The 17,022-nt window shown below is 42.2% G+C and overlaps 1 protein-coding gene across 33 annotated transcripts in view; it reads right to left on the reverse strand.

Moving 5' to 3' along the window:
- The window catches only part of FNBP1 (formin binding protein 1), a 98,254-nt gene that overhangs the window by 42,686 nt on the left and 38,546 nt on the right, over positions 1-17,022 (reverse strand). For all 33 annotated transcript variants that reach the window (XM_083807971.1, XM_083807967.1, XM_083807965.1 and 30 more), the window contains exons 5-6: positions 5,626-5,688; positions 4,794-4,898 (exon numbers count right to left, since the gene is read on the reverse strand). In XM_083807971.1, coding sequence (XP_083664097.1) covers positions 4,794-4,898; positions 5,626-5,688 — 168 coding nt within the window. The remainder of the gene's footprint in view (positions 1-4,793; positions 4,899-5,625; positions 5,689-17,022) is intronic.

Below are 17,022 nucleotides of genomic sequence, written 5' to 3' on the forward strand. Positions count from 1 at the left end.
CAGATGACTCAGCAGGTCCTGAAAAGTTAGGCTCATTAAGTAGTCATGGTGCGCAAAAGGAGGGCACCCACAGTCTCTGGCTATGCTGCAGAGTTTACTGCCGACAGTCTTAATTGACTAAAACCTCAGTGACGCACTTCGCAACAATCCAGCACCGAGCTGGAGATGTTCCTTTGTGGCTTGTACGCAGGGTTTCAGCGATGCTCGCTCTATCCTGCTCCGCTGCGACTTGATGCTACTCTGACGAAGCATGCTGCAAACGGTGTATGAAGGATATGCTGAAGCATAGATGAGAGATTTCTCTGGGGCCTAACTAAGAATAGTTTAGTTCATCCTTCATTGTAAGGATGTGTAAATTCTTAATGAAGAGATTTGTGTCCTGCAGCGCAGCAGCCTGGCTGCTGGAAAAGCAGTTTAACACTTGACAGTATAACTGCATTTGCAAAGGCAGGAAGATCGGCTTATTCCAAGAATCTTTCTAAGTAGCAGTATTTCTTCATCTATGTTCCGTACGACTCTGCCAGTGCTTCAGCTCATGACTTTCCAATGCAATGTAAATGGACGTCTGCTAGGGTAAGGGGGGCAATACAGCCTCTTTACATTGCATTAAAATTGACTGTGTAAGAAAGCAGTAAGTGTGTAAGAAAGCAGATTCGCTCGGCCTTTCTTAGTGTAGGTTGAAGATATACTGAAGCTAAGTCAGTCAAAACCTCCAGAGCAAAACAAAAATCCCACCTCAAGTACGAGCAATGTTAGGACCTTTCTGATTTGCAAGAGTTAATGTCAAATTTGCACTTTTAGTCTCTCACTACTTTCAAAACCTACAAAACGTTTACATCAATCATAAAAACACTTAAGGTGGAACCCTCCCAACACAACAGGAACAAAAAATAAACCAGCACGACTAGCCCTGACTTCAGGACAGCAGTCTGGGAACTCACACACAGCTCATTTTTGGGGCTCACAGCTGACGTTGTTTTCTGGCAGAATTATCACCTAGGACCCCAACACATGACGGTGCTACTCTTCAGCAAAGGGACAGGTCCTGCCTGACTCAGACTACCTCAAACTGCTGCCCTCTCCCTCAACTTCTGTGCTAATCAAGATGCAAAAAGCATTCATCCCCTCGTATGGTTGGCCCCAAACCACTTCCTCCTTAAAAACAAATTCTGAAAAATCCACTTTGAAAATAAACCTTTAGAGAAGCCAGCTGTTTTTCTTTTTTTTTTATTGCAAGAAGTCTGCAAAGGCACCGCTGGGTACCACATTATCCCATAAAGATGTCAGCTTTTTAGTGATTGCAGCTCTAAAGAGAAGGAACAAACAATAGAGCACTTCCTTATAAGTACACTGCCTCTGCGCTGGTGACAGAGACCATTTCCCCAAATGGTCAAAAAATTGAAGCAACTCCACTGTGGTTTTTTGAAAAAGAACTGCTTTCAAAGCTCACATCCCACTGCGATCCAAGCAAAGCTAAAGCTCACAGTGATACCTACAAGCCTTCCCAGTGTTTTCATCAGCACGTTCCACCATTTATTTATTTTATAAAGATATTTTCGCAGTGCAGTTGCTCGCAACACAGTAACTCTGACTTTGCTAAATGGAACAGACAAAGGCTTTGAGCCTAATACGCTTTGCATTCACACAAACGTTCCCCCTACAAATGCCGGCAGCTTGCAGTTTAGAGGCTCGGTGCAAACCCAGGGAGGGGAACTCGAGTGCTGTAGCCCACTCCCCTGCAAAGCCTGCGACCCTTGCCGAGACCTGAGCACAGCCCTTTGCTCCATGCTACTAACACCAAAAAAGGAGACGGGAGGAAGCAAAGCTAAACACCCTGCTCTCTTAGCTCAACCCCAGGCTGGTTGGCTGCACCCATGAAGGGAGCCAAGCCGGACATAGGAGCGGCACAGACAGCATTGCCCTCTGCAATCAGGAGCAGTTTGGGCTTTGGTGTAAGATGCCCATGCACATCCAGCCCTGCCTCAAAGCACACACCTGAGGCCCTTTGTTATTTTGCTAAACAGTCCTGGAGAAATAAGGAGGAAAGTAACTCCTAATTAGCTTCCCTACCACTATTCTGGTTACTTAATCGTAGCAAACTGTAATGCCAAAAGCTCTCCTTTCAGCAAGGCCACGTTAAGTGCGGGTAGCTGGCAGCACCAGCACAGAATTTCTTGCTGCAGTTGTCAAAGGCTACAACTATTTAAAGACTGACAGATGAGAGCATGTCAGATCCTCATACAGTTGAGTATTAGGTGCATCAGGCAGTTGCATATTCTTTTGATTGTACGTGCCACTGTGATCACTGCAGAATTTTAATTCCATTATCCTGCAATGCATGATGCAAAAAATAACTCTAGTGTCTGCTTATATTTGCAGGTAGAAGCTAAAGTAGCCAAAGTGTCAATCTCAAGCCCAAGAAATGAGGACAAACGATCCCACTGCTTGAAGAGCACCTTGTTCCGCCAAAGTGAATAGCACTGGCTCCGAACACAGCCAAATCGTCTGCTTTCCTGGCCAGACAGATTTTTGGGAGCAAGAGCGCAGCTGCCAAGCTGTAAGGGGCAAGTGAAATCAGAACTGCTGCAATAGGAGGAGGAGGGAAAAGTCATCATACTGCTCCAACTGAAACCCCGGGGTTTCTGCATCTCTCCCTGGAGCGGGTCCGCAAGAGCTGCCCGGCAGCAGCGCGGGGTGAACAATATCCTATTTTCACTGGGGCCTTATGTAAGGCAGAGCCAGTCACGTGGGCCAAGGGAAGCAAAGAAAGGGCATTATTCAGAGCCCGGCATGGATGAACCCAGTTTAACACATGCACTTAGAAAACACTGTTCTCTCTGTTCAGTAATATTATTTCACATTCCACTCGTTTTGATAACCTTTTCCTTCTCCATCTACTCCACTGGCTGGCTGGAAAGTCGACTAATGCCTTCTCCAGAGATTAGCCAGCACGCAGAGCTGCAGCAGGGTTTTGTCTTTCAAGATGCCACTGAGCCTCATTTTGCAATAAGTAATTTACAAATAGACACAATAAAGAACTAGAAAAATTTAGATGAGAAGCCCCTCTGCTCCACTTTACAGGGAAACAGCACCAGAGTAAGGATTGCTTCCCAGAACGTACCTAAATCCATCGGATACATTGCCAACATGCATCCTTCTACGCTGACCAAAAAAGGCCAGCATTAGAAACTGATGTAGGACTAATGAGTTCCAGCTCCCTATCTGAAAAAGTAAGCCACGTCTCTCTATCCCCTTTGACATGACCTCAGCTTTGAAAAAAAATCTAGGGTAAGTCCTAATTTCATCTGTGAAAAAACATATTTTAAAATCATTTAATACAGATAAAGCAGAGATGATCCTTCTCTGCCAGAAAAATTGCATGTGGCCTTACATCTTTGACAACCCTGTGCACTCATTCATCTGTAAAGTGGGCTGGAAAATCCAGGTGACAGATAATCAAATCTGCAGGGTGAATTTACAACTAACAGCCAAGCAGTTGACAAGACCACAAAGCTATTTGTTCCTTTTAATATTCAGTAACACTTTGGGAAATTTTCCTGAGCTGCTTTTTCATTTACTGTTGTCAATTCTAATAGCAATCTGTGCTATTGTGCTCAGCTATACTGAATGTATATTCAGTATATTATGGTGCTATGGTGCTCAGCGTACTAGAAACTTTTTAAGATTCCACAAATGTAGAGAAAAATTGTATTTGATAGCTTCCTAGGATTGAATTAACTGAGTAGAGAATGAAGCAGACTTCTTGAAGAGCAAAACTTTTTTTTTTTTTTTTACAGGGGCAATCTTGGACTATAGAAGATTCACTTCACACTTCTGCAACAAAGTATTTGATATATGTACACTTCAGCTTTTTCTTTTTTTTAAAGAAACAAACCTGTTCAAGTATTCTGACTATTTTGTACCTACATCGATCAAACTTTTCAGCAAAGACTATCCTTACATTTTGCAATGTGGTGTTTCTGGTCTACATTACTGAATTATCTGAGGAGATATTTAACATCAAAAAGAGAAGCAAGTTAAAGACACCTTTTCCCTCTCCTTTGCTTCCTTAAGATACAGGTACTTCACTTGACTGAGACTTCAAGCATCCTTCTGTACATCCAATTTTGAATCAAATTGAAGAAAAAGTATTTCAAGATGGATATGCTGAAACACAAATCTATGTTTAAAATTAAACATCAGTTCAAAAGCTTCACAAAATGGGGATCAATGTACAAAAGTCACATGTGACTACAACCAGACAGCAACTGAGAAATAAAAGCTACGTGCCATCTGTGACAAGCAGGGATTTCAGCGTTCTCCATAACATGACAAGCTGTCCTGCTGTAAATCTAGGACTCTGAACAACAATCCTGATACTTTGTCACTGCAGCCAGTAGCATCAGGACATTTTTGAGGTGTTGCTCAAGAAGGCAGGAAGTTTGTCCACCTGAATCAAAGTCTGGGTAACTGCAAACCTTCACACGCAGGGAGCCCTCACAAGCTTGACTGTACAAAAACTCTGGGGTGTTAGTTAAAACTGATTTTGCATAAATGTATTTAGAGTCATGTCAGCTACGTTACATTCTGATACCATTTTACTGAAGAAATCTGACTGCGTGTTTATAATTTTTATGCAAATACAGCTCCCTGCGGAGCTCTCCCTTTTTTAATTAACACATGGACTGACCAGCGAGGCAGTAAGCCTCAGAAGATTTATACTACCAGTGGGACTGAGGACTTGAACCTATCTCACCCATGTTTACAAACAGCCTCTCCACCCTCTGGCTTACCTTTTCAACATCTGCTTTTGTAACATTGATGTCAGCATCCATTTTCTCAAAATATTGCTGTGCTCGATCAGCTTCTTTGCAGTCACGTTCAAACCGCCTTTTACTCTGAAAAGGAAAAAAAAAGAATCTTTCAGCATGGGAAAGAAACACAAATTAAAACTCTACCTAAAATCAATAACTGACCCTAAGCTGATCTGCTGTAACAACTGTCAGGAGATTCTAGGACTAGCTTGTTTACATTGCAATATATTTCCACATTAAAGAACTTAATAACAGTTACCATAAACGCATTTTTCTTCCATTCTTCAGACTGCTTCATTCTACCAACTTCACTGCTATTTGCAAGTAAGATTTGTCATTTACCTTTGTCCCCTTTCCTTATCCTCTCCTCCACCTACAATTTCTCACTGGTTCATGTGATGAATGCTGAGCGCAAATTCCTGTGTATTTGCTTCTGAGAAGCAGCACCTTACTAAAGAGATGGTCACACTTGATTTATTTATGCAGGGTGAAACTATTCAGCTTATAGAGGAATATCGGAATAGCATCCTTAGGGACTATGCATTTCAAGCAACTCTTGGCACACTTTTCAAGTTGGATCAAATGAAACACTACTCATGCTACACACAGATCCCACGGAAAGCCAAATGTACTATTTAAACAGACTTTTTCATACCTACCAGTGTATTTAAAACGGGAAAGTTCTAAAAATCACATTTCTTCAGCTTTTATCCACACACCTTTCACATACTAAATACAAAGTTTGGAACCATCTCTATGAAAATGGTATAAAAATGTTTTAAATGTCACATCTGAGGAAATTTCCACTTACGGCTTCAAGTTGTTTCCAGCAAGTTTCAATATGCTGTTGTGCCTTTCTGCCATCGTGGAAGTGCTGTTTAGAAAAAGATAAAAGGCAGTATTTTGAACAACAAAAGAACAAATAGCCAATTATGTTCAAGGAGCTCTTTTCCAGATACGAAGAATAGAATAGAATTTTCTAGAATAAAACAGAAATGATTGTGACAGCTGCGTTCTGCAGCTCTGCTAAATTGAGCAGGTGTATGACGACTATCTAATGTCTCAGCAGGCTACAGATGTATATTTGCATCAATTATAGTGGTTAGTTAGTCTAAGTCTAATTAATCCCTTTAGCAATTCTACCTTGTATTATTCACTGTATCTCATAATTATTGGTTTCCCATAGTACGAAATCTGAAGCACTTTCAGCTGAATAGGATCTTTTTGATTACTGACAGTACGTTAGCCCTAAATTAAAATTTCTCTCTGCATGGAATTTACCAATATGCCCTTGATTGACACATTCTAACAACTGATGTTCATCCTGATTTTCATTCAGACTCAACAGAAAAACCTCTTCTAGTTTCTGACTGTGCTTGTGAAGCCAGCTGCTTATTTCTCTTGGGAGGTATTCAGTACTTTGGGTCCCTCCACAAACCCTTCTCTCCCATACACTGTGTGTGCGCGCCTTATGGTATTACAGAAGTTCCAAAATATGAGCTGTCAGCTACACGCTAAGTGACAAGGAACATCTCTTGACATGCCTTTTGGAGCAAGACTCTTAATTACATTAATTACAGACAGTTTAAATAACAGTTCTTAGGCTTTACACAATGCCCTTCATCAGAATCCGATATGCTTTAGGTATTACTCCGTCTAGCTTCCCCATGCCTCACTTTTCCTCAGGATAAGCAATTTGCTGAAGACCATTGCATAAGCCCATGACACAGCTGTGGAGACCGGGGATTTGAACGCAGAGCCCAGCTGACTGCTGGAACAGGCTGTTCTCCTTACAAGCCACCTTGCAAAATAAATAACATAGCAATCTACTAATATGAAGAGATGCCTTTCCACTGTATTATTTTCTGACAAGTAGGATGTTTTACTCAAACACAGGTATGGCTTCAAACTCCTAAAATAAGGGGATGATATTGCCAGTTAACCCTACTGCACCTCACCAGAACCCACACATTCTGTCCCACGTGGAATCAGACGTTAGATTTAACTTAAGCAAGGCGGTGGCAGCAGCCTGTTAGGTTAGAAGAGCTCTGATCTCAGAACAGCAGCCTGCCACAAACCACCAAGGTCAGGAAGAATCTGCTTACAAGCACTTTATAGCTGGCTGCTTCTTGGTTTTCTGCATCCTGCACTAAACCAACCAGCATTTTCGTCTGTCAGAGCAGCAGGTTTCTGAAGCAAGTGTGCTACAACATTTCCTTGCTGCCTTTCTGCCTCCACCAGACAAGCCAGCCCTCACTCAAGAGAAGCAAAAAGGGCCCAAACGGCAATTCTCCTGTGTAATGTCCAACAGACTTCTATTGCCTTAAAATCACAAAACCCCTCAGCCCGTCAGCACTCCAGACACTGTTCCCTGCAGTCCCCAACACCTGCTGTTACAGAGGGGTGCTCGACTGTAAGATGAACCTAGGGACACTCCACAGCTTTAACCTTCTGGATAGTGTCCTTCTCTACACAGAAACTCTTGAAGCAGAACTCTTGAGAACAGAGGCACGACATTTCACCGGGGCATGGGCAGCGCTCGGCTCTGCCACCACTCCTACCTATCACGACCAGCAAGCGTGAAGCAGCCGGGCGACAAGGGCAGTGCAGCTGAAGGCCGGGACAGCCACCTTTTGCCACTAGCTCCGACAACATTCAGGAGTTCAGACCTCTGCCATCCACGCTAGGCTTCTCCAAAACCTCAGTCACCGCACTGTGACATTTAAAAACAAACACATCTGTGAAACTGCTGGGTGGCAGGGGGAGATTCCATGTGGATTTCGGTTCCTTTTGTACATTCCCATTTCCTTTAAACTCTCTGCGTGACTGAGATGCTGCATCTTCCTTGCTAGAGGCTTGAAATGCTCCTGATTTCAGGCTTGCTTTTGTAATTAAAAGTTTAAGAAAACAGTCCCAAGGAACAATTGCAATTTAACACCACATTTTTAAACATTTTGCTAATGAGCAAGGAATACGTGGAAATTTTTAACAGTGAAGCTGCAAGTAAAATTACTTGGCTGTCTTCACACTGCACTTCCTGCCTGCAACCTCCCTCGTCCTCTGTTTGTGTGCTTCCCTCTCCTCTGCCTCCGACTTCGCTGGAGTGTAGGCGGGGACTGGATCTGGGAACAGCTGGCCTGCTTGAAACCTAATACTGGCAGTGACCCATAACCCCTAGGAAAGCAACACGCCAGGTTAGTTTAACATAACACAGGTGGATGTGGGGGCTGAAGGACGAACCCGGAATCAAAAGCGTATCAGATAAAAGTAACCTCAGCTCAAGTTTTTAAACCACTTTGTAGTTAATCAACAGTGTAATTTTAATTTTTGCAGGAGCCATCCATCTTCCTTCTAAATTTGCCTTCTCTGTAAAATAAACTTCAAGCTGGCCAAAGCACATATGAGAGCAGCAAGCCTGAGCAGGAAGACCTCATACTGCTCGTACCTTGCTACATTTTTCAGAAGCTCATTTACAGGAATGAGCAATGAGATGTACAATGGGCATTACTGAGGACTAGTAAATAGCAAAACCAAGGAACTGATGTGTGACAGTCTGATGTACACAAGTTCATCGTGTTTTGCAAATCTCACTTGTAACCACTTTCTAAATATATTTGTAACCCCTCAGTTCTTGCTGTGTTGTCACATATATACATTTGCTAGTAGAGAGATAGCTATGTGTGATGAAAGATATATATTGAGAGCACTTGTTTTTGCAAATCATTTGCACTCAAAGGATGATTTCTGCCTTCCAAAACCTCATTTTTATACAAAGCAACAAAGCGGTAGCATTTGCTACCTTTCAACCACCTACATTTCTTTACTATCCCCATTTTAAGGTTAAAAAAATTGAGTTCGGTTAAGTGATCTGCTCAAAGTCATACAGGAAGCGTGCAGTTTCCTCAAACCCCATACTATCTTCAACTTCCGCAAACTCATTTCCTTTAACAGACTTTAAAATCTTCTGATACAGCAAATGCCTTTCAGCTTTTTTTTTTTAATTTAGTTAAAATAAAAAAGATCAATTTGTCCTTGACGAGGTTTCAAGATGCATGTTCCAATTTAAAGATTTTTTTTCCCTAATCAAATGAAATAATAATTGGTTATTCTACACTTGGAGATTCAGCAAATAGGAATTTGACAAATGATTCAGCAAATCATATGGAAAGCTACTATTCCTTATTAGTCACACACATTTCAGTAATAAATTTGACAACAGATTCATTTTTTTTCCCCACACCGAACACCCAAACTAATGCACCCTAATCAGACTTTCCATTTAAAACCTCACACGCTCCAAGCAAGATACTGAGTTAATGAATCACACTCCAAGCATGCCAGTACATTTACAATGGTGGCATTGGTTGTTTAAGTGCCATGATTTCCTCCAGACTCCTTTCTGGCATATCCACAGCACTGGAAGCACCCATGAAAGAGCAGTTCCAGGGGAATCAGTGTTCTTAACTACGTGGCTGGTTTAATAAAATCAGTGCAATGGATTACAAAACCCCAACAGAAGAAAATTAAGGTAACGTGTAACAAGGAAAGTGTTCTTTGTTTAAAAAAAAAAAAAAAGCATACTGACCCTCCACCCCTGAAATGAGGTGCAGAATTTTCAGAAGTTTATGGGGCCAGTCCTACCACCTTCACTCTCACAAAAACCTGCAAGCAGGTGAACTCTGAATGCCACAGTGAGACGTTTGTTTTTAACAGCGTTCATCATCTCCCCAAAACACCTTTTATTCTACATTTAGGAGTCTTATGCTAGCAGTCACCATGCCGACTTCATGATTTCCCTGAAAAATATTTCATCCAAGCATTAGACCTACTAAAAACTAGCTTAAAACATTGCAGCTTCAGCCAAAACAAAACTAGACTGGCTATGTGACCACGACTGTCCTTTCTTCATATGCATTAGAGCACAGTGCATTTAGGATGGTGCAGGGTGCTCTGAACAATGCACAACTGGACGTGCTTTGGCCAGAGCTCTCTATCCATGACTATTCTTGCAGGATGAGACCTGGTAATCTAGGTTTTAGGTGGTCTCACGACAGTGGCTAAGATTTGATAGATTTTCAGCACAGCATTAAGTTGCCAGTATGAGGACTGTGGATTAGATCAACTTTTAAGAGAAGCATACATTACATTCTAAGAACTCCTACTTCAAAGAATATTTGGAATAGTAAAGGAAGAAGCTTAGAAAGAGCAGGAAATCCATGTGAAGACACACTGCATGCGTGAGTTTTTCATTCCCAAATCAAGTCATACCAGTCCGTGTGCTCTCTTCCTCACCACGCTGTATTTGTAACAGCTGTGGAGAAATCCTGGCTGCTGCGCAATCAAAGACAAAACTCTCATTGACTTTTGTTGGGCTCAGATTTCATCCCTGTTGATCAAAACACTGGGAGCAGCTCGCGAGTCACCTCCAATACAGTGCCTGTTGCTGCCAGCACTATTACAATAAGTAGCAGGGGGATATTTCTGCAAAACTTTCTTGGTAGACAAAAGGGTTTACAAAGCCACACGACTCAGAGCAAGCAACAAAAGCTTGGTAGAAGATGACTTTGCTTCTTTCCGACCCTTTGAGAGCATTGTAAGAAAAGCAAGACGTAGTTAGAAGTACCTTGTGAAGAACAACGCAATCCAGTAATTTTGCTGAGGAGCTCCTGGGCAGTTTTAAATGAAAGGATCGCTCCAGACACTTAGACCAGCATGACAGCAGGGGTGCTCATGCTGTATCAAAACCTGATCATGGGGAATACTTTACTTATGAAAGGCTTAAAAAAATTAAAGTGCCTTGTTTTTCTTAACAATTGATTGCATGGTTAAATTTAAGATCTGCACATTACAGTCTGTTTAAGTTATAAAAATACAGATCAGAAAATATCTATAATATATAAATATAAAAATAAAGTCTGAAAAAATATTTTGGTTAATTTATAAGCATAGCGTTTGGTTCATTTGACAAGAAGAATTTTCAAAAGATATGCACGTACACATTTCCTTTTCTGTTTTCTTTGTTCAAACTAGATAACGTATTGAAAAAACAGCTACCTTTGACTTTTGTAACTTGCACCCTCAGCTCACATTAATAGACAATGAAAAGTCAGTCCTCGCAATGTAGTTTTATTGATAAAAGGAAGTACTATCTACGCTTTTATCACAAATGATTCCTAAAATAATGACCAGTCTCTAAAGCATAAATAGAGATGGAAGTTAGAGAACATTTTTTCCTCAATTTTCCCAGCTTAATTCGCAAAAAGCCTTGTCAAATGCTTTTCCTTTCCTCGCAAAAGACAGGAAATGGCCTCCTGAGAAGAGATCTTTGTTTCCAAGAATAACAACATGCTCTTGAGGCCTTATCGCTCTCATTTGTAATAGCAGTAGTATAAGACAGTCCTGTGAATGATGACATGAAATACTTGCCTATCTTTGCACACTTTCATCACTGCTACTTCATAACATTGTGGCACAGCCCTGTTCTGCTATGCAATCCTCAACGTGAACATTGTTATTTCTAACGTGTAACTAACCTGAGACAGGAGTGAATGGATATCTAGCCAAAGCTGATGTGAATTTGACTGGAATTGTCTCCTGGAGTGGTGCATGCCAAAGGAATCAGTTACAGAGCACTAAAACCCAAGGTTCTCAGACAAAGGCTAGATCAGCTGCACAAAACAAACAAGTAGCAGATCATGATCACGCCTGCCTGGAGATGTGCCAGCAGGGACAGTAAGGAGAGGAAGAGCATGCAGCTAGAAGACACTTTGTGACAGTGATGTCTGTGGCTGTTTTGTGCCGTTTCATGCTATGTAGTCTTACAGTCTTCCTTACAACCAAGTCTTGCTGGGGCTCGTAAGGCAGAAGCAAGCAACTTGTCGGGCATGGAGATGCCTCCGTGGCGTGCTGATCCTCACGGCAGAGCAGCACTGCATGGCTGCAGCTCAGCAGCACAGGAGCAGAGCCATGGGGTCCTCCAGCACGTTCTGCCATGCTGACATCCTCCAAGGCAGCAGGCCAGAAGGCCGGGGTTTCTGGGAGCTCAAACGCTGGTATTGCAGTGTTTGGAGATCATGCACCCCACTCAAATCCTGCCCTGGGGACTGATCACGTCCTTAAAAGCCCAGTTGTGCCAATGTGCTCTGCAAGAGGAAATCTTGGGGCTTCTCCACAGGAGACCCGACATTAGTACCAAACACTAAGGTACAAAGAAAAGAGCTACCTACTGCTACTGATCGGCCTCTCTGGCCCTCAGGCATTTCAGAGTTCTGAACAGAGCAGGGAATGCGACTGCCGTTAGGAGACATCTCATCTCACCCCTGTAACAGGCTGTTCCTCTGAAGCGCAATACTCTGGCGAATGCACAGAAAACGAGACTACATTTTCTTGCAGCTATATTGTCTGCCAGCATCCTTCGCATAGTAAACAGGAGTCAGTTTATTCGCATTTTTATTTCATACCTCACTGTATCCATTCAAAACTGGGTAGAGCAAGATACCAAGTCCGGTGGTCTAAGCTTTAACCCCACTAAAACTAACAATCACAGTACACCTTTCAGCTGAACTGGGTATTATTGTTAGTTTCCCACCCACAAATGTTTTGGAAACTTGGGTAAGCACTTGCTTTCTTCCATTCCAGAACAATCTTTCACAGCAGGATTAGATGCTACATCCAAATATTTAGCACAATTATATTTGTGCTATAGTTTGGGGAAAAAAGAAACAAGGGCTCATTAAGCATATACAAAGTTTATTATGATCTTTCCTAAGCAGTTTTCTGCATTCCTTCATTTCTCATAGCCGCTGCCTAACGCTGACACAATTTAGTTTCATGAAATACAGCTGCACTGCCTTGCAAGAGAGGATGAGCACGTGGAAGTGGATTGTTGTGCAGTGTACTGAGCACAACAGAATCTCCCATAAATGCCCAGAGTTTTCTTTCTGCTCTTAAACAGCTCCTGCAGGCTTCTAGCTGGCAACATAACTATTAATTCATTTTTAATTTTTACACTTCTAGGCTGAGGCCAAACGTAAATCCCTCTAACTGCATTCGTTGGGAAGTGGGTAAGTCACAGAAGAAGAGCTGGAGAAAGCTCATTTTGAATCTAATCAACCCAAATTTGAAGTATGACAAAGCATTTCCTTCCACTGTGTCTCTTTTCCTGCTGTCTGCGTTGCCTCTTTAGTTTCTGGAAGGCAGCAGTGTGCCTCTGTACCTCTGCAGCACAAAGCACAGCTGTGCTCCAACCTGGAGGCACATTCGGAACGCCACACGGAAAATCCATTGTGCACTTGACAGGACTGTATTCTGCCATCCTGCCTCACGCCTGCACGGTGCAACTCCATGAGAAATCCTGTTGAAAACCACAAGACTATTTGCAGAACAGGGCACTATTCAGAATGAACGAACGTGGCAGAATTCCTCCAATTATTTACTTTTCATCAACACCTGAGAGTCTCTAGAAACAGAAAGTTCTCTGAAATGCACACCCCCAGTATGAATACACACAGGGAGGGCGCACATGCTCCACCATGAAGAACCAGACCATTTTTACCCTTGCAGTACCCATAAGGATGCATTCATTCCCTGCTCTGCTTCTATCCTGGCACAAAATGGAACGTATTGACATCAGGTAAATTCTCCCCCAACCACAGAATCCCAGTGCTGCACCAGTTCAGTCTGCAGCAGGGCTCTTGGCTTGTGCTTGACTTTCATGCTTGATTGTATGGAGCCAGCCGATCCCCGTGGGGAGGTGGAGGTAGAGGTGAAAGCAGAAGCAGTAACAAGAGGGATAGTTCATGACTCCCAAACACATTTTTAGCAAAGCTGATGCCAGAGCAGTGGCTACACAGAAACACAGAGCAGCTGCTGCCAGAGGAGGCCTTGAGTCAGACCTGGTTTGTGAACAGGGACCCGAAATGAGAATTGTCACGAAAATTAATTTGTGAGTTCCTATCCAGACAAATGACAGCACTGAGAGTCTTCCTCAGCCATAGTTGAGAAAATACCTAAATCATCTCTCTTGAGAAGCTTTAAGGAATTTAAAAAAAAAAAAAAAAAAAAGGAAATTCTCAGTGCTTGGACTGCATTGGCTACATTTGCTCAGAAGTCCAAGCACTGGTGTCACCAAAAAAAGGTAGCAAAAAATAGCCGCTGTCTAAATATATACATATTCTTAATAGAATAAAACATGCTGAGTAACTCAGTAGGCACAGCAATGTAGAGGAGGAGACTCCCCCACCTAAGCAACCAAAATGCTGGTGATCGTTCTCCCATAACGAGAACAAGTGGTCTGCTTAGGAGCTGCTATCACAACCAGCAGCAGTCACACTGGGTGGGAGTAGAATAATTCTTGAATATATCTCCAACCTGTTAATGCTTGTGAAATAAAGGAGCCTCAAAGGAGCCTCTCCTGATGTTACCTGGAGCACCTCCTTTTCTTTTATCACAGATGAGCAAGATTAAGACCCAATTTCACAGGGTGCCTGGCTCAAACTTGACAGCTTCCACAGTTACCTCAAAATAAGGTCCTTGTGAAATTGGGAATGCACAAAGAATGCCTGTAGAAGTTCTTTCCCTGAATCTCACTGGCGATCCCCCACTCGTTGGTGTGGTTTGGTGACAGACATCTTCCTACAGTGAAGGGGAACTCAGGCGTGGCCTCAATAACCCCAAAAGGAAGGTGGATGGTTTATGACCTTCACACGTAGCATAGGAACTGACATTTCAGCTTGGAAGCAGCTATCAAGGTCCTGGCTGAAAAAGAGAATTACTCACATGAGAGCACAGACACACTAAGATCAAGAGAGCACAAAAAGAAGTGAAAGTGAGGAACTGTACTGTACGAGTTTCACTTCACCGGAGAGCTGGGAAGAACTGAAACAGTGCAAGGAGTCCTCCCTCTTACACACACATGCTGTATGGGAAAAGCAGGCAGGGTGTATGGGCAACTCCAGTGACTGCAAGGGCAAAACATCATCTGGTACAGTGTTAACGTCAGTGTGGGCTATGGAAGAGGAATGCACAACACAATAAAACTGAACACACCGACCTTTGTCGCTGAAGATAATCAAGTTTCACAAAAAGATTCTTTGCCTGATTTTTTTGCTCTAGTGAGCAAAAACCATCATACATGTCATCTGTAAAAACAAAGGTAACCCAGGACTCTCCCCAGGCTTCGAACCAGGCCAGGAGAAATAGGAGTTATCTATCTTTTGAACAACAGCACCAAGCCACTGTGAATTTGCAAGTCATCCTGCTTGTTTTCAATTAGCTTCTTGCCATATTTTCACCATTAGCAACTATGGTATATGGAAAACTTTACATAGGCAGCTATCAAGCACACCTCTTTCACAGCAGTCCAACAAATGTACTTAAAAATTGCACGCAAACTGAGTTTTATCCAACAGTAAACCAGTGTAAGGCTTTATGTACTATCTGGTTCTGTGCTGCTTACTTACAGGCTACGGACTCGTAGCTGTCACGGAGGAAAACAAAGAAGTGTGATTTACCTCTGTGCAACCAATCACCTGCTGGTGTAATTCCACTTTAATCAATAGAGCTAAATGAGCATGAAAACAGAATAATGTAGGCATACATAAGACCTTGTGTGTGTAAACGTCACCAGCCTCATCGCTCACGTCTGCTAAATGCACAGTTCCTACTGCGTTTCAAAGGGATTCCCTTCAGAAATAGAAGCTCTCAAGTCTGATGCATTTGTCTGACCACTTTGCCGTATCTGAGTACCCCTTTTACACATTTATGCTTACGATGCATCTGTGTATCATTCCTCTCTTCCATGGAGAAAATTATGACAATAAAAGCAAGGGTACTTATGTAACTCAGTCATACTGAAAACACTGGAAGTTTTCTCCATTTTACAGGTATTTAGGCTCTTGTACTATTTGGATTAAGTCATTCAAGAGTCTAGACAAGAAGCCCCCTCATAGGTCCTATCTGTGGATCATTCCTAGACTCAGGAACGATCACCTTTTCCTACAGCTTACAGCAACATTTAGCATAATGGCTGATTATGTATCAAGCAGTAAGCATGAGAACTCTGCCAGCAATATTACTGGAAATCCCAAGCCATCCATCAATTCGTATCACAAGAGGTTTTGCCAGAGCATCAGACCTCTGTGATATTTACACAACAATCACCTTACCCTGCAGGTCCCAGCATGATTGATGAAATTGTGTTTTATGGTATGAAATGAGAGAGACTATGTATGAAAAATGCCTGAAGGCAGAAGCAATTCCCTTTTCAACACCACTTGCTCATAAACGAAAAATCCAAAGGAATCAGACAAGGATTCATAATTCACATCGTTTATACTCATGTTACGAGAACAAAACAACCACCCATGACTGACAATTATCTTCTGTTAAAAGCTAGAAGTTATCACCAGCAGCACATAAACACACTGACAGTTCCTTTTTTGCTGTTCCTATGCTGTATTGCTGGACTGATATTAAAATAATTTGCTTGTCATTCACCCATCAGATACTTGTGAGCCAAACTTAATATAAAACTCTACAAATGTAAGAAAAAAGCAATACAGTTACTGCTCGCATTCTTTACAAGATACTAAGCCCCTCATTGGAATATCTATTAGACATCTTAAGTATAATAATCACCTCATAAGTCCCTATAATTTAAAAATCAGTTAAAAATTAGAAATGACAACAAAACACAATACAGAATGCTTTTTTTTTTTTGGCTTTGCATATTTATATATATATATAATATAATATATATATATTATATAATATATATAATATATATATATTATAATATAATATATATTATATATAATATATAATATATATATTGCTGAATATGAGCCAGCAGTGTGCTCAGGTGGCCAAGAAGGCCAACGGCATCCTGGCCTGTATAAGAAGCAGTGTGGCCAGCAGGTCGAGGGAAGTGATTGTGCCCCTGTACTCGGCTCTGGTGAGGCCGCACCTCGAGTACTGTGTTCAGTTTTGGGCCCCTCGCTACAGGAAGGACATGGACGTGCTCGAGCGAGTCCAGAGAAGGGCGACCAAGCTGGTGAGGGGTCTGGAGAACAAGTCTTACGAGGAGCGGCTGAGGGAGCTGGGCTTGTTCAGCCTGGAGAAGAGGAGGCTCAGGGGAGACCTCATCGCTCTCTACAGTTACCTGAAAGGAGGCTGTAGAGAGGTGGGGGTTGGTCTATTCTCCCACGTG

This window comes from Anser anser, assembly GCF_964211835.1.
Source record: "Anser anser genome assembly, chromosome: 21".
Classification (NCBI taxonomy): domain Eukaryota; kingdom Metazoa; phylum Chordata; class Aves; order Anseriformes; family Anatidae; genus Anser; species Anser anser.